Source organism: Podarcis bocagei (genome assembly GCF_964188305.1).
Source record: "Podarcis bocagei genome assembly, chromosome: 12".
NCBI classification, from domain to species: Eukaryota; Metazoa; Chordata; class Lepidosauria; order Squamata; family Lacertidae; genus Podarcis; species Podarcis bocagei.
This window is the reverse complement of record NC_138137.1, coordinates 23,131,503-23,153,052: the sequence shown is the minus strand read 5'-3', so window position 1 is coordinate 23,153,052 and position 21,550 is coordinate 23,131,503. Positions and strand designations below refer to the sequence as shown.

General features: G+C 43.2%; 2 protein-coding genes and 1 long non-coding RNA gene across 7 annotated transcripts in view; 1 reads left to right on the top strand and 2 right to left on the bottom strand.

The window, feature by feature from the left end:
• Window positions 1-15,897, bottom strand: part of COLQ (collagen like tail subunit of asymmetric acetylcholinesterase) — a 44,190-nt gene extending 28,293 nt beyond the window's left edge. Inside the window, exons 1-2 of one of the 3 annotated variants that reach the window (XM_081164674.1) lie at window positions 13,940-15,897; window positions 3,571-3,701 (exon numbers count right to left, since the gene is read on the bottom strand). In XM_081164674.1, coding sequence (XP_081020800.1) covers window positions 3,571-3,701; window positions 13,940-14,309 — 501 coding nt within the window. In that variant the 5' untranslated portion in view covers window positions 14,310-15,897. The remainder of the gene's footprint in view (window positions 1-3,570; window positions 3,702-13,939) is intronic. The other 2 variants (XM_081164673.1, XM_081164675.1) reach the window with 2 other exon arrangements.
• Window positions 1-18,741, top strand: part of LOC308570341 — a 153,039-nt gene extending 134,298 nt beyond the window's left edge. Inside the window, exon 2 of the long non-coding RNA XR_014001143.1 lies at window positions 18,187-18,741. This is a non-coding gene — a long non-coding RNA (uncharacterized lncRNA). The remainder of the gene's footprint in view (window positions 1-18,186) is intronic.
• The window catches only part of HACL1 (2-hydroxyacyl-CoA lyase 1), a 33,262-nt gene continuing 30,302 nt past the window's right edge, over window positions 18,591-21,550 (bottom strand). For all 3 annotated transcript variants that reach the window (XM_081164643.1, XM_081164642.1, XM_081164644.1), the window contains one exon: window positions 18,591-19,679. In XM_081164643.1, the coding sequence (XP_081020769.1) occupies window positions 19,647-19,679 (33 nt within the window). In that variant the 3' untranslated portion in view covers window positions 18,591-19,646. The remainder of the gene's footprint in view (window positions 19,680-21,550) is intronic.

Sequence of the window (21,550 nt, the reverse complement as noted above, 5' to 3'; positions counted from 1 at the left end):
ATAAATAAATAAATAAATATTTTACGCAGAAAACTACAGGCTTTAAATCCCTCTTGCAAGTTAATGGAGATGGGTTTTTTGAATACGAGTGAAGTCATTACATCAGTGGCTGCAAAAATAGAAGAAAGGATGAAGATCAGAATTGCTGTATTTGGATTATATATGAGATTATATGCAGGATTTAGGAATAATTATCTCCGGATGATCAGAACACAGGAAGTCACTGAATTTGTTGAATTTGGAATGTATAATTATCTGTATAAATTGTATTATGATTTGGCATGATAATAATGTGGCCCATATTGGAGTTGTTAATGAAAAATTATATATATACACACAGACACATACACAATAATTTATTTATTTATACCACCACCCATCTGGCTAGGTTTCCTGAGCCACTCTGGGCGGCTCCCAACAGAATATTAAAAACATGATAAAACATTAACTAAACAGGGTTGCCTTCAGATGTCTTCTAAAAGTCAGATATTTGTTTATTTCCTTGACATCTGATGGGAGGGCGTTTCACAGGGCGGGCGCCACTACCGAGAAGGCCCTCTGCCTGGTTCCCTGTAACCTCACTTCTCGCAATGAGGGAACTGCCAGAAGGCCCTCAGAGCTGGACCTCAGTGTCCTGGCTGAATGATGGGGGTGGAGACACTCCTTCAGGTATACTGGGCTGAGGCCATTAAGGGCTTTAAAGGTCAGCGCCAACACTTTGAGTTGTGCTCAGAAACGTACTGGAAGCCAATGTAGGTCTTTCAGGACCAGTGTTAAATAGTCTCGGTGGCCAAACCCAGACTTCCACCTCCCTCTTCACTCCAGCAATGGCACGTACTCCACAGCCACATTCAACAACCCCTCGGCAGCCAGCTTTTGAGTTGCATCTTAATTTGCTTTATTTCACATTATGTACCCTTGGCACAAAGTTCAATGATGCTGTCTGACTTGAAATTCTCAGCTTCTTTATACAGATTTTACGAAGAACGGCATTACTTCATTTACTGGACTTCTTCCCAATACGTATGCTCTAAATTTCGACCTAGCAGTTACAGCGAGAGTGACTGATTGAGTGGTATAAAAAGGAGAGAGATTGATTTTGTACAATTCTTTGTCATCTGCCTTCACCTGCAGTAAAATGACAAGTGACTGCCAGGAAATTACACAACAGGGTTGCGGCTCTTGAGGTATTAAAACTAATATCATATAAGGGAATGGGGAAAATTCCAATAGGTAACCATGCAAAATATATCAGGAGCTGGACTGTCTCACAGAACATTTTGTCAAGAAACAGGGTCACCTTGGTATTCCAATAATTGGAGATCCATGTGCCAACAGAATTTGAGTCTATGTCATCCCCCCACCCCCGGTATATATTAGAAGCCTAATGACCAACACAAATGCTATATTGTGTGACGTGTTAGGTATGTTAGGTCAAACTTTTATGGACCGTGTACTGAAAGTTGTTGAGGGAAGGTAGGGTTACGAGGGTAGGAAGCCTCACAAGAAATCACAAGAAGCTTTTATAATATATGGCGGCTACATGTACACATGTATACATGACATGAAGCATATTTTTTGACCCACCTCCGACCCTCAAACCTGTACCTTCTACATTTGCAGCACAATCTTATCTATAGATGTCAAAGAGATAAATTATTCTATGACATACGAAGGCAGCCCTGTTTGGGGAAGTTTTTAATACAGTGGTACCTCGGGTTACAAACGCTTCAGGTTACATGCGCTTCAGGTTACAGACTCCGCTAACCCAGAAATATTACCTCTGGTTAAGAACTTTGCTTCAGGATGAGAACAGAAATCGTTCTCCGGCGGCGCGGCAGCAGCAGGAGGCCTCATTACCTAAAGTGGTGCTTCAGGTTAAGAATGGACCTCCAGAACAAATTAAGTACAGTGGTACCTCAGGTTAAGTACTTAATTCGTTCCGGAGGTCCGTACTTAACCTGAAACTGTTCTTAACCTGAAGCACCACTTTAGCTAATGGGGCCTCCTGCTGCTGCCGCACCGCCGGAGCCCAATTTCTGTTCTCATCCTGAAGCACTATTTCTGGGTTAGCGGAGTCTGTAACCTGAAGCGTATGTAACCTGAAGCGTATGTAACCTGAGGTACCACTGTACTTAACCCGAGGTACCACTGTATTTGATGTTATGTTGTGTTCTTTTATATTATGTTGGAAGACGCCCAGAGTGGTTGGCGCAACCCCGTCAGATGGGTAGGGTACAATAAATAAATAAATTGATTGATTGATTGAGATTGATTGATTGATTGATAATGACACTCACTGGGTGATGATAGGGCATCAGCACCAGTGGGTGTAAGTACAGCATTAGTGTGAAACAAGAAGCCTGGCTATGGGTGGAAGGATCTATCAGCTTTGGTTTTTTCAGTTCTCTCAGTTTTCCATTCTTAAAATTGGCTCTCCACATTTCTGTAGCGATTTGCGAATTTTCTTTTTGAAAATCCTCATAAACATTCATCCGTATTTTAGTTTGAATTTCTCCAATAAACACATGTCTGTATGCAGCTTTGACTAGTATACACATTTTTTTGCAAGCAAGTTATCCTCATATAATGCACTTTCATTATTTTCACTAAAATATTCATTTTTATGCATAATTTTCACTAATATATGCATTTTTGTAAACACAGCTTGCCTAGAGAACTGCATCGCCTCAAAATACCATCCAAGGTCATGTCGTTGCCTACAGATGTGTTTGGTGGGTTTTTAGTTGGTTCTGTTGTAAAAATCAACAACATTTGGGTATGTAAAAATCATCAACATCCATGAGTATCAGTTCCCTGGATCCATGTTTTTTGAGGTGCTGGCAAGCACTGGATCTATAGAGTTTGTTGTGAAATCTACATCATAATTTTTTGAGCACCCTGTGTAAAATCATATCAGTTAAAGAGGATCCATTTTGCCCACTCCATGGAAAAGCAAAGTCTCTTTCTCTCTGTGTTTTCTGTGCATGTGTGAACACACTCTGTCTTTTTAGTTCAGGGGTCAGCAAACTTTTTCAGCAGGGGGCCAATCCACTGTCCCTCAGACCTTGTGGGGGGGCCGGACTATATTTTGGAAAAAAATAATGAAGAAATTCCTATACCCCACAAATAACCCAGAGATGCATTTTAAATAAAAGCGCAAATTCTACTCATGTAAAAACACCAGGCAGGCCCCACAAATAACCCAGAAGTGCATTTTACATAAAAGGACACATTCTACTCATGTGAAAACACGCTGATTCATAGACCGTCCGCAGACCGGATTTAGAAGGCGAGTGGGCCAGATCCGGTCCCTGGGCCTTAGTTTGCCTACCCATGTTCTAGTTGTCTGGGGCGGGGTGTGTGTGTGTGAAGGCAGCCAGTGGGAATGTTATCCATGTTTTCTCAGAATTCCAGATGTGCCCACAAGCAACCCCAGACCATTGAACAGATTGCATTTTGCGCCTCTGATACATTACATCTCTGGTCACCAAGAGTTATGTCACTTTCTGTGGCAGGGCAGTTTCTTGGAATTGCTTACAGGAAATAAAAACTTGAAGCCATACTTACAGAATTCCATCCCTGCCTGAAGTGTGGTGGAGGAAATAATGGCGGAGGCGGTGGAGGAGGAGGAGGAAGGGCAAGAAACGAGCACACTCTGTTGTTATTAACCTGCTTCTTCTGGTTCAAGCAAGGGAAGGCTGTTGGGGGAAAAAATACTTGCCTATTAATTACGGGCTAAGTATTAATTACGATTCTTTAAAGAAAGAAAAAGGCGGCTCGAGCACAATAAAATTCAGCATGTTTGCACCACCGAAATGCACTCCCACCACTCAAGGTTTTGCCAACTATGGCAGCTAAGAAATCCTCCAGTGACAGTCCACAATATTTTGCTACCTGAAAAGGTAAAAGGTAAAGGACCCCTGGACGGTTAAGTCCAGTCAAAGGGGTTGCAGCGCTCAACTCGTTTTCAGGCCGAAGGAGCCGGCGTTTGTCCACAGACGGCTTTCTGGGTCATGTGGCCAGCATGACTAAACTGCTACTGGTGCATGGAGGACCGTGACAAGTGCCAGAGCGCATGGAAACGCCGTTTACCTCCCCGCCGCAGTGGTACCTATTTATCTACTTGCACTGGCATGCTTTCAAACTGCTAGGTTGCCAGGAGCTGGGGCAGAGCAACAGGAGCTCACCCTGTCACGGGGATTCGAACCACCAACTTTCTGATTGGCAAGCCCTGAACGCAAATGGCGCCCTCTCTGCTACAGCCAAGTCTTGCTGCGCTGCTCCTGAGATCCACAGGACCATAATCTTGACCCTATCATTGCTGGCCTCCAGACAGGAAGCATAAACAGTTTTGCCCCAGCTTGCTGTCTCTTTGCCTAAGATGATAGTAGGTGATCTCCAACAAAGTCACACTCAGAGCAGACCCCTGAAATCAACATAAGCTTGTCGATTAAATGGGTCGACTGTGAGCATGACAAACATTGGCTATCACCCACATTTTGTGAAATTCCTCTTGTTGTTTTCCATTGTTGCTTAGTATTGTTTACTAGTTTCAATTGTGTTTCTTGGAAGCCCCCTGGAATATATTTTATACAGAAAGGCAAAACATAGATTAAATGAATTACAACACTTCTGGAATATTTGCTGTGATGGTATGTGTTTTTTTAATACTTCTTAACAGCAACAGCGCTGTCATCAATACAGACCAGAGTTACTAAGGGCATCTCCAGAAAACCTGTTATTCATTATTCATCCTGAATTGCTTCCACAAAGTTTACATGCAGGTTAGATTATATATAATCTTTACCGAGCATTTGTTCTGATTTGTTTGTGGGGAGGTTATACAATGATGACCATTCATTCTGAATCCACCTTGATTTCCTTGTGTAGTATTTATCCATCTTTCTGCATTCATCCCACACTTTTTCATGCATTCTTCCAGCATTTTAAAGGTAAAGGTAAAGGGACCCCTGAACGTTAGGTCCAGTCGTGGCCGACTCTGGGGTTGCGGTGCTAATCTTGCTTTATTGGCTGAGGGAGCCAGCGTACAGCTTCCAGGTCATGTGGCCAACATGACTAAGCCGCTTCTGGTGAACCAGAGCAGTGCACGGAAATGCCGTTTACCTTCCTGCCGGAGCAGTACCTATTTATCTACTTGCACTTTGACATGCTTTCGAACTGCTAGGTTGGCAGGAGCAGGGACCGAGCAACGGGAGCTCACCCCTCACGGGGATTTGAACCACCGACCTTCTGATCGGCAAGTCCTAGGCTCAGTGGTTTAGACCACAGCACCACCCGCGTCCCATTCCAGCACTTTACTAACCACAAAAAGTATGGGGATATGGTGGAGAGATAAGGAGACTTTGTTGTGCCAAAGTAACTGAGTGCTTCATAATCCACTTTATTTGCTTAAACCCAGATTTCCATTATACACTTGAATCCCTCCCACAAAATAGTGACAGATTGCACACACACACACACACACACACACACACACACACACACACACACTTTTGAAAAGAAATGTGTTATGGTTTTGTCATGCATGCCTACTACCCAGGCCCACTTGTTGTTGTTTTCAATTATAGCCAGAATGTAGGACCAGGATTTTTGGCCTCTGTGCAGAGCTGCAGTTTTGGTGAGCCCGTGGCAAGAAAGCATCACTGAAAAATTGTTTCAACTCTTCCACCTGTTCAGAGAAACCCCAGCAACCTTTCCAAGCTGAAATTCAGTGCAGTCACAAGACAAATGAGTAACTGCTATTAAAAGGCCAACGTATAATATAACTGCTATGATCATGTACTCAGTAGCAACTGTGCTTCCCTATGGCTCAGTATCAATTCCAGGAGTTCCCTGACAAGAAATGCTGCCTTTATCTCGGATGCTGCCCTACTGTTCTCTCACAGACTATGCAGAACCAGGGCCAGATTTAGGTCTGATGAAGCCCTCAGCTACTGAAGGTAATGGGGCCCTTTATATGTCCAGCTGCCCTTTGTCCACAACAAATTGTCGCTGGTTTTTTTGTGTTGAATATATGCTATATGGTAATTTATGGACCTGTGGGTTAAACCACAGAGCCTAGGACTTGCCAATCAGAAGGTCGGCGGTTCGAATCCCCTTGAGGGGTGAGCTCCCGTTGTTCGGTCCCTGCTCCTGCCCTCCTAGCAGTTCGAAAGCACATTAAAGTGCAAGTAGATAAATAGGTACCGCTCCGGTGGGAAGGTAAACAGCGTTTCTGTGCGCTGCTCTGGCTCGCCAGAAGCGGCTTAGTCATGTTGGCCAAATGACCCAGAAGCTGTACACCGGCTCCCTTGGCTAATAAAGCGAGATGAGCGTCGCAACCCTGCGAGATGAGTCAGCCACGACTGGACCTAATGGTTAGGGGTCCCTTTACCTTTTAATTTATGGACCTAATAGGTCCATACACAACACAAGACACTGTTGCTGTATGTAGGGTTTATTTCATTTTTTTTATATCTTATATTTTGGAAATGTACATCCAGTTTTTTTGTCCTTTACATTTTTGCCAAGAGAGTGGGGCCCTAAGCTATAGCTTGTTTAGCTTATGCCGAACCATGGTCTTTTCTTGCTGGATGGGCCTAAGGGTGAATGGGGTCTATAGCTGGGCAACTTTGCTGTAGCAGCTACAGTGCAGCTCTTACAGTACTATCTGCAGTATTACACTAGTGGCCAAAACTGTGGAAACCTTTTGGAAAAAGTGTGTTTCCTTTTTGAATATTGCAGAGCATACGCAGACTTTCTGGAAGTATCTGGTTGCAAGCTGACTGGATGAACAAGAACAACTTGGTTACTTAGATGTTTATTATTTACAGCAGGCTCACAAGTTACTATATACAAGATACAGAATCAATAATCCAGGTGTTTTGCCGCTCATCATCGGAACACTTGACCACAGCAGTCACGAGTTGTGCCGTCTGCTTCTTTTTACCATACTTTATTACAACAGCAGTCACAAAGAAGAAACGTGAAACACATAGGGGGAAAAATGAGATATACAAAAATTCTCAGCATGTCAGTTAATACTTAGCTGGATAACCTTTAGCTTTAATTATGGCCTTACAATGCCTTCTCATGGAGTGAACCAATTTTTTTTGTTCTGCAGCTGTAATAATGTGAAACCAAGATTGAATTATTGCCTCTATTAATTGGGTTTTATTGCTGGGTTGCTTCTGACTAACAAGTTTCTTTAGTTACCTCAATTAGTTTCTTTAGTTTCCACATTTTTGGCCACTAGTGTATATCGATATACTTGAGAAATTGGTTTTCAAATAAATAGCTTAAAAAAAAAAAAGATAAGGTAAAGGACAATTTTGGCCGCTAGTGTATATCAATATACTTGAAAAATAGGTTTTCAAATAAACAGCTTTTTAAAAAAAAATAAAGTGAAAAGGACAAAGGATAAAGTGAAAGAAGTCATCTCTACCCTTCCTGAGGGCCTTTATGACAAGGCCAAAACTGCTAGACAAAGTGAGACAGCCAAGTCAGCAGCCAGTAAGTAATAGCAAATTGTCCATTCATTCATTCATTCTCTCTCTCCCTCCCTCTCTCTCTCCATAAATATACATACTATACCAACACAAACAACATGCTATCCCTACCTCCCATTAGAAACCTGGACATTCGCTTGCCCTCTTGTGCCTCAATTCGCCTCAACATCAGTGAGCATGCATTGATGACAACACCACAAGCACATGTTGATCAGGTGTGGCATAAAGACATCCCCACCCTGTCAATGTGCCCTGGTGTGAACATAAACAGAAACAAATCTCGTACCAATGAAGTCCTGCTGATGTGAGTAGCTGGGGGAAAGGCAACAGGAATATCCAACAACTTAACATTACCACCTTAGAGCCCAGTGAACACACCCTTTGTTGTTGTTGTTGTTGTTTAGTTGTGTCCGACTCTTCGTGACCCCATGGACCAGAGCACGCCAGGCACTCCTATCTTCCACTGCCTCCCGCAGTTTGGTCAAACTCATGCTGGTAGCTTCGAGAACACTGTCCAACCATCTCGTCCTCTGTCGTCCCCTTCTCCTTGTGCCCTCCATCTTTCCCAACATCTGGGTCTTTTCCAGGGAGTCTTCTCTTCTCATGAGGTGGCCAAAGTCTTGGAGCCTCAGCTTCAGGATCTGTCCTTCCAGTGAGCACTCAGGGCTGATTTCCTTAAGAATGGATAGGTTTGATCTTCTTGCAGTCCATGGGACTCTCAAGAGTCTCCTTCAGCACCATAATTCAAAAGCATCAATTCTTCGGCGATCAGCCTTCTTTATGGTCCAGCTCTCACTTCCATACATCACTACTGGGAAAACCATAGCTTTAACTATACGGACCTTTGTTGGCAAGGTGATGTCTCTGCTTTTTAAGATGCTGTCTAGGTTTGTCATTGCTTTTCTCCCAAGAAGCAGGCGTCTATTTATTTTGTGACTGCTGTCACCATCTGCAGTGATCATGGAGCCCAAGAAAGTAAAATCTCTCACTGCCTCCATTTCTTCCCCTTCTATTTGCCAGGAGGTGATGGGCCCAGTGGCCATTATCTTCGTTTTTTTGATGTTGAGCTTCGGACCATATTTTGTGCTCTCCTCTTCCACCCTCATTAAAAGGTTCTTTAGTTCCTCCTCACTTTCTGCCATCAAGAACACACCCGTACCTTTCTAAAACTACCTCCATTTGCAATAGTTCTTTAAATATCCAAGCAAAGGTTTCCACTCCTCCTTAAAGTCTGCCTCTTCCAAATGTGAGATTTCCTTGACAGAGAGCGCACTAGAGACTTTAGGTATCTTTGTCATGTATGGTTGTATTCAGGGTGGATTTGATTTAAATCAAATCGATATAAATCATGATTTAAATCACTAGTCAGTAAGACTTGATTTAATTTTTTTAATTTTTTTTTTTTCACAGAAAGACTCATTCTTGCTGGTATAACCTTAATATTTACAACCAGATGGTTGGTTTCATTTTTGGAATAATAAATTTCCGGTGTAGTTTTAACAGTTATATCAAAAATTACTGATTTGGTTATACTATTAAAAATACACAGACCAATAGTTATGAAATTATTGTGAGGTTTAATAAGTTAACTGTTTATATTTGGACAACTTTTCTGCTGTACTTCATTGGAAGGAGAAAAAAATCATTTCCTTAATAACAATTTAAACAATTTATTGAACTAAAACAATAACATTATAGCATATGTATCCATGTTTGTTAACTGATGTTAAACAATTAAAAAAAAACCAACTTAGACTGAGTTTGAGCTCACATGAAAAGCGTAAAACAAATCCTTATTTCCTGATGAATAGGCTTTGGACTATAATGTGACTTAAATAGAAAACTATCTTTAGAAAGATTTTTCCTCCAAAAGCATTTTATTTTAAAAATTCTATTTAAATAAAAAAAATCTGATTTTTTCAAATAAAAAAATAATCATTGATTTTTATCCACCCTGGTTGCATTTAAAAATCAGCATTACATGACCCCACCAGCCTGTACACAGCCAGGCAGCATTGGTCCAGTCCCTCAAAATCAGTCCAGTCCCTCAAAATCCTAAACCAAATTTTAAAAATGGCTACTTCACCACTGTTCTGGCGAATCCTCTTGACATTCAGCCTGGGCAACCCACATTAAGCCCCCTGTCACCATGCAAAATGTCCTAAATTGCTCGATCGCATCTCTTGTAATCATTTTACATAACAGGATAACATGGATCATAGCACCATGTACCACGGGATTACAAAATAACGCATATGAAGAAACCATCAAGGTACAGTACCGTAATGATTATATTTTTAGAAAGAGATGCCCCCCAGATAAAATATATTAAAAGGCTCGTCTGTGCATGTTCGCACCTCAGGACCTGTTGTTTTGCGCCCAACTGCTGCTAACTGCTACATAACCATGTGGAAACACAGGCTCGCAGTCATGTGTTTGATCTTGCAATATATAACACCCAGAAACATTTCCTCTAAAAGCGATGCTTCAGCAGCAGCAGCAAGAAATCCACTTGGCCGGAGCTGAGAGGATCATTTCCAGGAACAGCCTGGCCATATCCTGCCAGAGAGCTGGAGTCGGGTGAAAGGTACGAAAATTATACTTTGCAAGTTTGCACATTTCTTTTCCAGAGCAAGACCGAAATGCCCCTTCTTTACAGTGACATCCCATGCAAAGCAACAACTCGGTTGCTCCCATATTGTTTTCTTCTGATCACTTAGTTACCGCCATGCCGTGGCCGAAGCCTCTTTGTTTGTGACATAGGTTGCCATGGGGAGACACTAGGGGACAATAATAAAAAGGCCCCTAAGGCCACTGGTTTTCAATTATATCTGGAAAATAGCTGAGAGTATTTTTGTAACCATGGGAAAGACAAGTCATCATTCAGGAATGGTGTGGCCGTTTCGTACGATGAGGCTTACCCTTGGCAAGCGCAGTGTTTAAACTAGTGTCTTCCAAAAGGAAGCTTCCTTTAGTTGCCAGATAGAAATAATTATCTGGGACTCAAGGCTCATGCCAATGAAAGACACAAGTGAGTATTAAAGTATACTAGAAATCACACTAAAATAAACAGAGTCTCCCCTCCTGCTGAGTGACAGCTACTACAAAACATCAAACATTTATCAGATGATAAGCCCAAATACAGTGGTACCTCTGGTTACGTAATTAATTCATTCCGGAGGTCCGTTCTTAACCTGAAACTGTTCTTAACCTGAAGCACTGCTTTAGCTAATGGGGCCTGCCGCTGCTGCCACGCCACCGCCGCCCAATTTCTGTTCTCATCCTGAAGCAAAGTTCTTAACCCGAGGTACTATTTCTGGGTTAGCAGAGTCTGTAACCTGAAGCATATGTAACCCGAGGTACCATAGTACACATAAAACAATAATTATCCTAATTAAGATGTTATGAAATACTTGACAAATGGAAGAGAATCAGAATTGTGCCTACTGGTCTTATCCTGAGACCAGACAAGGTCTGCCATCATGATCCTTCTCTGCACTCCATGAGATGAGTTGGTGCACTTTCAAAGGCCTCAAAAGGATTGCTGTCTACCCCAAATTCAATGAATAGGAAAACAAAAAACCTGTTGTGACATAAATCACAGAGCATTGGTCGTCAACTCCCTTTTTAAAAACAGAAGCCACATTTTGAATTGAGTTAATCCAGATGGACCACTGGCTTCACCCAGCGACTAAGGGTCAAAAACTAGACGTGATGTTAATGGTGTGTTTGCAATTAATGTGCATGGTTTTTGCTATGTAAATAACAGCTGCAGGGAAATCTGAGCAGCCTCAGGACTCTTTCTCACCCTCCCCTAAAAATCACCTCTGTGGTCTAAACCAGAGCCTCTTGGGCTTGCCGATCGGAAAGTCAGTGGTTTGAATCCCTGTGATGGAGTGAGCTCCCATTGCTCTGTCCCAGCTCCTGCCAACCTAGCAGTTCAAGAGCATGCCAGTGCAAGTAGATAAATAGGTACTGCTGCAGTGGGAAGGTAAACGGCATTTCCGTGCACTCTGGTTTCCGTCACGGTGTTCTGTTTCACCAAAGTGGTTTAGTCATGCTGCTCACATGACCTGGAAAGCTGTCTGTGGACAAACAGTGGCTTCCTCGGCCTGAAAGCGAGATGGTCACCACAACCCCAGTCGCCTTTGACTGGACATAACCATCCAGGGGTCCTTTACCTTTATATTTTTACCGTTTGCATTTCAAGGGAAGCCTCCACTGAAAATAATGGGAGCATCCGTTAAAATGCAGATAGCAACCTATGAGATGATGTGTCTGTGTGTGCGCGAGCATGTGTGTGTAGAGAAAGAGTGTGGCAGGAAGAGTTAAACTTCTCTATCTCACTGCTTCTTCGCTGCTGCTACGGGTATTGAGCCTCTTGTGGAACTGTGAGATGCCCAGAGCCATTGACATGATCACCCCTGAGAGCCCTTGCCATCATTGTAGAGCACATACAATGTGTAGAGCACATACAGTGTGTAGAACACATTGCCTTGGTACTCTGGTGACCCATATGAAATGAAACAGGAGGGTTCACGGCTAGCACACAGGTGGCCCTAACCTGACCTAACGCATAGGAGGTTGCATTACCACACCTACCACACCTTCTCTTCTCAGAGCAATAGAGCCAATTTCCCTGTGTCACTTGCACAGGAGAAACTGGGCGAGTCACATAATAAAGAGGAATAATCTATCCTGCTGATCACAGTGGGTAGGAGAAGATGGCAAAGAGCCATTTGTCTATGTCTATGTGGGGGATACTTGGGAATTGGATTTATGCTGGGGCCTGAGTGGGAAACATCTTGAAGCTGGGTTCAACCTCAGGGCTATTAGTTGTCCATGCTTATCATCGCCAAATCCCCGTTTCTCCAAAGTTTGCAATGCAGTTCTTCTGTCTCTTGCCTGTTGCAACGTTCGCGCAAGTTTTGTGAATGAACACCAAATGGGAGGATGCGGTTGGCTGAAACAACTGTTTTACATAGCTGGTGCAAATATCAATGTCTTCCAAGAAAGCCCTATTAGATCACTATTTTCAGTCTGCTGCATTTGTTCTGGATTTATTTTCACTGTGTTTCTAATGACACGTGTTTTCGTTGTTTTGAATTATCATATCTCCATAAAGATCTATTAATTCACAATGAAGCAAAGGGAAACTTAAATCATTGTAGCACTGTCATCCTATTGCAGTTTTAAAAGTCCCCGGATTATTATTATTATTTTAAAAAGCACACAATCCTAAAAGAACAATGCTAGAAACCTAAAGCAGGGATGCAGACCCTTCTTCAGCCTGAGGGCTATATTCTCTCATGGGCAAGAGCCACAACAGATTATTCTTTGGCGTGGCCAGAGGCACAAATGGCCAGAGACACCGTGAGCTGGAGGAATGGATGTGAATCTTAGCTTTGTACAACACAATAAGCTATACAAAACACAGAGGTTTCTATGTACACACCTCCAGGCAGGCAAACAAGAGGCACAATCTCGATCCAGCCAAGCAAACACACTTGAGAGCAGGACTACTGAGAGGTCTGGCGTGTGGAAAAGGTGATGTGGTCTGGAGACAGGCCTGAGGGTAGGGACACATTCGGTCTCCTAGGCCTGGCATTCCACCTAATTTAAAGTCTTATACAACAGCCACCTCAAACTTGATTCTTTAAAGGGTTCCCCTTTCAATAACATTGCATTCAGTAACAGGAATGCTGGAAAAAGACAGAGCTGTCTCTTTCATATTGCTGCGAAGTTTGCCTTTAAAATGTACAGACCTGCGGCAAGCCTCTTGGTCTCCTTCCCAGAACGCACAGCTGAAGGGAAACCTGTTGGATTAAAGTGGAAAATAGGATTCCCCGCAGTCAGGCAATCCATACCCTTTGCCTCCTGCCAACCCGGGGTGTTTTTTTTCCCATGCAATGGGCTTTTGTTCGCTATGAAAGTGATCTGAGTATTTGTTAGTGCCACCGTGCTAGCCAGAAGATGTTTACTGTGCTAGCATCCAGCACAAGTCCAGCAACACTGGATGAGGTCAAGGCTGTGTTAACAGAAACGGACATACATTGTGATTCACCCTCCTCTCATCGACTTCATTTGCGTCTCTGCAAATTCGCAGACCTTCAAGCCATCGCTTGCTCCTGAAATAAAGCAGGATAGCTATCTAACAACGAAGTTTCTGTTTTGTGGCGATATAGCCCATTAGTATTAAACAGGAGATGTTAGCCTCTTGACGTCAGGATCAGGAATAATAAAATAAGAACGGATTTGAAAAGGGGGAGGGTGGGAAGCCTCTGGCTTTTATTGTTTTGTGATTCAGCATGCATTGGGATTAAGTATTTCCCAACCATGATTCCGAGTGCTTAGAACAGCAGGAAAATCTAAACACGCAGAGATAAGCAAGGCAAGTCACCAAGAGATAAATCAATGTTGCAATTTACCTGCTGAAATTGAGAAGACACTGTCCACAAAGGAGGACTGAGATACAGCAAAGCAGAAAAGGAGCTGGAGATAAAATCCCAAAGCAATACGGCTGAGGATGACCATGTTGGCTGCAAGCTGTACAATTCCAATGTGCAGGGCGCTGATATCCTGTCCACGGTCTTCTCTTGCCTGCCTGCCTGCCTTGTCTGTTTGCTTGCTTTCCCCCTTTCGCTCTCTCACTGGTTGGGTATGTTTATGTCTCTCTGTCTCTGCCTCTCTCCCTCTGTGAGCTTTAGTAAGAAAGAATGCCAACCATTTCCCATTAAATCTTCTCCTTACACTAGACAGGGCTATATTTAACTCAAGCGCTGGATCAGATGCCCCCATCACAAATACCAGCTATTAAAACATAGTCAGAGGACTAATGAAGAGGAGGAGGTTGATTTCAAGCTGAGCTGGGAACCACATATCTGATTGATAACCAGACAATCATTGAGAAAGCTCCCTTCATTCATTCATTGTCTCCTCCCACCCCACCCCTCGGCCTGACCAGGCCAATGAATGGTTCCTGACTAGGGATATGGACATAGGAACACCTTGTTTCTATATTCTGCTTCCCCTTTATATAGTTCATTTCAGGACTCACAGACCTCCAAGTGTCTTTTCCAGGGACAGTCCTGGATTTACAGAAGCCGTACCAGTTTCTGATTTGATCCCAGAATGTCCCGCTTTTCCTTAGGGTGTCGCTATTTTCATTGGAGAAACATTGGAGGGCATGGACTCAGGAGGCTTAACAAACCATGCACCGTTAAATATTGTACATTATTATGGCTGTAATGATCATTAGAAAGTTTAATGGTACAGAAATAACCACCCGTATTTTGTTACACGCGTTCTGGGTCTTCAGTAGCTTAATGGATAGATCGACAATGGGATGGTACAGAGTGTGTCAAATAGCACGGAAGATGACTCTAGGATGGTTCAAAGAAGGCACCCCAGGGTGTGCTTCCTACATACATTCTAGGACTCTCCCCCATCTCACAGGACACTTTGTGAAATAATTTTTTGGGGGGAATGCATTAAAATGTTCCAACTTGTGGAGCTTGCTTTCACTTACTTTCTGCTATCAGAAGCATGGAAACAGAAAAATGGTTGTGTCTCCATAACTATTTGGGCAGCTTACCCACAATATTAATGTTACCTAGTGAAATACTTGGTCCATTTTAATTGCTTTCTGGAACAAGAGAAAAGTGTCCACATAGACATTTAGAAGAAAACAAGGTACTGGTAATTAAAAAAAAAATCAGCTCTCTTTATTAAATTGGCACTAATATTCTGCTGATCTGGTAAAGAAAATGGAATTATAAACGTTCTTTTTCTAAGCCAATTCCTACACTAATTAAATGAATGCAGGTTTTTGTTTTTCCTCCTGTACTTTCCTGATCTAAACTGGTCTTAAATTAATGCATCCGCCCTCACTGTATTCAGTTTGCTGTGCAGTTTGAGATGGTTTTGAAAAATGTTTGATGGGTTTGCTGCAAGCCACATTCTCTTGCAGAGGGAAGTTGGGTTGCTGTTGGTTGTCCACAAAATGATTCACTGCATTACTTCTTTTTAGCTGCAGTGAAAGAGCAGCCAAAACAGAGGGTAGGGAAAGTCCTCAAAACCACAAAAAACCTGCATTGCTGCGCGTTCTTGGAAGCAAACTGCAAGTTCATAAATTAAGCTTCAGTTCAGAGACACATTTTCAGTGAGGCTAGTCCTTTTCACCATCAGCCTGGAAAAATAAGTATTTGGCTGAGGATAAGGCATGGGTAGGCAAACTAAGGCCCGGGGGCCGGATCTGGCCCAATCGCCTTCTAAATCTGGCCCGCGGACGGTCCGGGAATCAGTGTGTTTTTACCTGAGTAGAATGTGTCCTTTTATTTAAAATGCATCTCTGGGTTATTTGTGGGGCATAGGAATTCATTCATTTTCCCCCACCCCCAAATATAGTCCGGCCCCCCACAAGGTCTGAGGGATAGGGAACCAGTCCCCTGCTGAAAAAGTCTGCTGACCCCTGGAATAAGGCTTTAATAGACTGGGGCAGTTATTGCAAACTAATTCCTATCTGGGTAACTGAGAAACACTTCTGAAGAGGGTATTCCAAACTCTTGAGATGCTTCTTCCAGGGCTGGCTCGGATCAAGCTTCTCCCATACACAACAGGAGAGCAAGCCACACCTTTGCCTGGCCTACTCAGTGCCCCAGCGTAGTTCTGATGATCCTGGATGTCCACACAAAGCATAACATTTGACTACAGCCAGCATGCATGGGCCCAGATTGTGAGGTTGATTACTGGATTTTATTCAGGAAATAGGCCTACATAAAGTAGATTTTATGTTTGGAGGTCCTATATTGAAAGTTAGTTCTGCTGCCACGGTGGGGTCTACTTCCTTCTGAATTCGAGCAATTTTATCTGCAAAAAAACACCTTTGCAAATTTGTTGCAAGACATCTTGGAGTCCAGTGGCGAAAGTGGTTCTGTTAGACTACAAACCACCTGAGTCTCCTGGTACTGTTTTCTGCAGATGCAACAGAGGCAGTGAAGAAGACCTTCTTCACTGTCACCACTTGGTAGTCCCAATGTTGAGCTCTAACCCGTGTTCGGAATGAGTTTTCTGCCACCAGCGCTCTAGCCATCTCTGTGATTGTTTCATCCCATATAAACCCAGAGTTTAGGATCATAGAATCAGGTTTTTGACCTTTAAAGCCCTATGCGGCCTAGGACCTACGTACCTACGGGACCTCCTCTCCTGGTATGCCCCACGGAGGACCTTAAGGTCCACAAATAACAACACTTTGGAGGTCCCAAACCTCAAGGTGGTTAGATTGGTCTCAACTAGGGCCAGGGCCTTTTCAGTACTGGCCCCGACTTGGTGGAATGTTCTGTCACAAGAGACTAGGGCCTGCGGGACTAGACATCTTTCTGCAGGGCCTGCAAGACAGAGCTGTTCCGCCTGGCCTTTGTTTTGGACTCAGTCTGACCCTTATGTTTCCCTCCCTTTATGGTTTTGATCAATGGTCTACTTTTAAAATGAGGCTGCATTTTAAATTGCATTTTAACCTGTATTTTAAATTGGACCCCCCCCTCCATTATGTTTTTATTGTAATTTTTACTGTTGTTAGCCACCCTGAGCCTGGCTCTGGCCAGGGAGGGCGGGATATAAATAAAATTTATTATTATTATTATTATTATTATTATTATTATTATTATTATTATTGAAGGGACACAAGGTTCATCCAGTCCAACCCCTTTCAACCTGTAAATGTAATGTAATGAAATTGATGGCAACAGATTTAAGCCGACCCAATCCCCAATTGCGGTGGTCACCTCTGTTTTCAGGGTGTGTGGAGGGAGGAGTGGTATGGCAAATGCTGCACCTCGCACCATCCTCATCTCCTCCACCTCTAACCGAGCTGCAAGGTCTACAGTAGAAGCAGAATCTTCACTTTTCGCAGAATGTACTTGGAATCCTCCGTGCCGCCAGGATCCCCCCATTGTATGAATTCTAAGCGTGTCGACTTTATCACGTAAACATTCTCCGTTAAGAGCTTCCTGTTCAACATACAAGGATCCCAAGACTGCCAGCTGGTCAGGAAAGGACTTCACACCTGGACTGCCTTACTGGCAGAACTTTGCGCAATACCTAAAATCTATGGAATTCACCAAAAAAGTGTGGCAGTATTAAGCCTCCAGCTTGTTGTCGTTTCGTCGTTTCGTCGTGTCCGAATCTTCGTGACCCCATGGACCAGAGCAGACCAGGCACTCCTGTCTTCCACTGCCTCCCGCAGTATGGTCAAACTCATGCTGGTAGCTTCGAGAACACTGTCCAACCATCTCGTCCTCTGTCATCCCCTTCTCCTTGTGCCCTCCATCTTTCCCAGCATCAGGGTCTTTTCCAGGGAGTCTTCTCTTCTCATGAGGTGGCCAAAGTATTGGAGCCTCAGCTTCAGGATCTGTCCTTCCAGTGAGCACTCAGGGCTGATTTCCTTAAGAATGGAAATCTAAGCCTCCGGGTTTAGAAGGCTATAAAAGAGGATTAGACCAATTCATGGAGAATCAGTCAATCAACTGCTTTATTTATAACGATTTCAGAATAGCAGGAACACAAGCAAATAATGGAAGTACAGTGGTACCTCGGGTTACATACACTTCAGGTTACAGACTCCGCTAACACAGAAATAGTACCTTGGGTTAAGAACTTTGCTTCAGGATGAGAACAGAAATCGCATTAGCTAAAGTGGTACCTCAGGTTAAGAACAGTTTCAGGTTAAGAACAGACCCCCGGAATGAATTAAGTACTTAACCCATGGTACCACTGTATGTCTCCATGCTCTCTTCTTGGTCTTCCCCCGACTCAGCTGGCTGGCCACAGCTGAAACCTAGAAGTTTGTCCTAATCCAAGTTACGTCCGAAGCCACACTGAAATGTGTGGCCTGTCTCAGGTATTCAGGACTTTAATTGCGCACCATTTTTTCCCATTTCTTGAGACCTCATTAAACTCACAAAGGATCCATTTGCTTTTTTCATAGGCATAGCGAGAGAGTTTAGTCTAACGAAAAACTGGACATATTGATGATTTAAATAAATTAAAATGCTTTTAAAATGACAGACATAACACAAGCTCCACTATTTAAAATTCTGTATTTGGTATGCTGATACTTTGCTCAATATTTTATCAGCTACTGACATATTTTCAAAACCACTTATGAAATGGCTCAGTTATAATTCAGCAGTTTCCCTACCCAATAAAACACTGAAAAATTCCATGGGGGGGGGGGGGAAATCCAAGTTTTGCATAGTACATAGTTATGGAAGAAAGAATCGTGAATGAAGGGTGCCCTCTGGTGATTTTATGGAGGCACTGATTAAACAAACGTTTGTTTTCAAAATGAATTATACAGAATGCTGATTTTTCAAAAGTGGGTGGATATCAGGTATGGGAAGCTATTAAAAATGGTTGAGCAGCTTTAGATATTCAGAACTCATCACACTATGTCCATTTACTGCCATAATGTAAATGCACACTGAAATTCAGAACCAGGCTTAGTGGCTTTTATTTAACCCGCGCACAGACTCTGAATTTGTTTTAAACTAAATTACTGTTTGTTGACAGCTCAGTTGTAGGTGTTTTTACACCTTAACTTCAACAAAACAAGTCCAGCTTCCAAGGTGGAATTTGTTGCAACGTGGATGCCATGAATGTAGACACGAGGCCCTAAATGCAGCTGCAATAGCGCTGAAATTGCACTGTATGGAAAAGCACATCTAGTGCAGCACTATGGTTGCTACCAGCCTTTTGAAACAGGGCTGGGGGAGAATTGGCTCTTCTGATGTTCTGGAACTCCAAGCTTGATCAGCCCCAGCCAGTATAGCCAATTGCCAGGGAGGACGTGAGCTGCTTCGCAAACCGCTCTCTGAAGTACCTCCCTGCGCATTTAGCGGGGGATTTTGAAACGTGGGCCCACCTGTCAATCATGTGATATCATAACAACACCATATGACACCCCCCCACCTGTCAAATCCGGTCCATGGAGCCAAAAAAAGCCCCCTCCCCCGATCTATATTACCAATGCTTTAAATGTGACCCTCAAATTACATGAAGAATTAGTGTGATCCCGAACGTTCATTCGCTTTAGTTCAGTGGTCTTCTGCTGATGTGTTCCAGTCCTTGCAGCTTCTGCTACATGTTCGAACGGGTCAACCAATGAAAATCCTAAGAATACAAAACAAAACAAAACAAAACAAAAAAAAACACACAACAATATTCAACATTCAGGAACGAGAGGCTATGCTAGCAGATTAAAATATTTTACAGAAAGAACAATCTTATTTTTCCAGCAGTAGAATACTGGTAATAAAGCAACACTATAATCGTAGCAAAAGTAAAACTGCTTTTGTTTCTGATGTTTTCTATTTGCTTTATGGTTCTCTTTTGTAGGCTATCTTGAAAAATCTTGATTAATGAAATATTAATTTATTTTAAAAATATATATAATAAAGCAACACTATCACGTTAGCACAATAAAAAGGACAAAAAGTAGGTAGTGATGCTTAAGAGGAGTAACAGAGAGCATCATGCAAGGAAAGGGGGAGGGTGGTGGTGAAAGACCCCAGGGGCTGCCTTGCTGCATCCAGGGTTTGCCACCTGCTTAGAGGCAGGTTCAGGGACCCCAGTCAATAGGGCTTGCTGGCAATCAATAGGGCTTACATTGGCTCCCAGCACATTTCGAAGCGTTGGTACTAAATGGCTTTGACCCTGTATACCTGAAGGGGTGTCTCCATCCCTATTGTTCAGCCAAGACAATGAGGTCCACCCCTGAGACCCTTCTGGCATTTGTCTCATTGAGAGAAATGGAAGTTACAGAGAACCAGGCAGAGGGCCTTCTCAGTAGTGGCACCCACCCTCCCATCAGATGTCAAAGAGATAAATAACCACACAACTTTTAGAAGACACCTGAAGGCAGCCCTCTATCAGGAAGCTCTTAATGCCTGATGTATCGTATGTTTTTTTATATATATATTCTGTTGGCAACCCAGTCAAGATGGGTGAGGTATAAGTAATGAATTATTATTATTAAAAGGGGTGCCTGGGAGGAGAGTCTGCTGGCAGAAGTGGCTGGTAGCTTCCCCTCCCTGCTGGATAGCCTGACAAGGCAGATAGGAAACAGCTGGAGCCAGAACAGCTGCCGACAATGAGACGTCAGAGCAGCTTCTGAGAGAAGGGAGGGGCTTGGCATCAGAGGGGCTGGTTGGCCGGCATCCCAGTCAAGCAAAAGGCAAGCAGGAAGAAAATTCTTGAATGGAGCTTGAGTGGCCGGCTGTCAACGCAGAGAGGCATTTAGCTGTAGGTCACTCTAACTTAGGAGTCAGTAAACTTATTCAGCAGGCGGCTGGTCCACTGTCCCTCAGACCTTGAGGGGGGCCGGACTATATTTTTTGGGGGGGAAATGAACAAATTCCTATGCCCCACAAATAACTCAGAGATGCATTTTCAATAAAAGGACACATTCTACTCATGGAAAAACACGCTGATTCCCAAACCACCCGTGGGCTGGATTTAGAAGGTGATTGGGCTGGATCTGGCCCCCGGGCCTTAGTTTGCCTACCCATGCTCTAAATCAACAACCAGACTACAAAGTAGACTTCCTTTGGTGCGTTTCTTTGACTCAATCCCAAAACGGTGAGAAGGGCTTGGAAAAGTACAGAGTGCTGGTTTTGCACTTCCTGGGTGCTAAATTGTCTTTGGAGGCATCACAGTGTTGGCTGGGGCAATGAGGGGGTGCTGTAACACCTAATCTCCAATAAAAAGCCGTGAATTGAACATTCCCTGTGTTTATTTCCCTTTGAAGGAATGCATGCAGCTCCTTTTCGATGTAGCCCTGACCCATGGATGCCCAGCTGTGGCCAGACTGTCTCACAATACTTCCTGGGAAGTGTAGGGGAATGAAATGAAAAGTAAACCTAGTGGACAAGTGTCTGTACACGTTATATTACAAATACACACACACACACACAAAGACAGAACTACGGCCCTTTCTCAGACACAGACAGATGTGCACATGAATGTTTTAGTATACAGTCTAC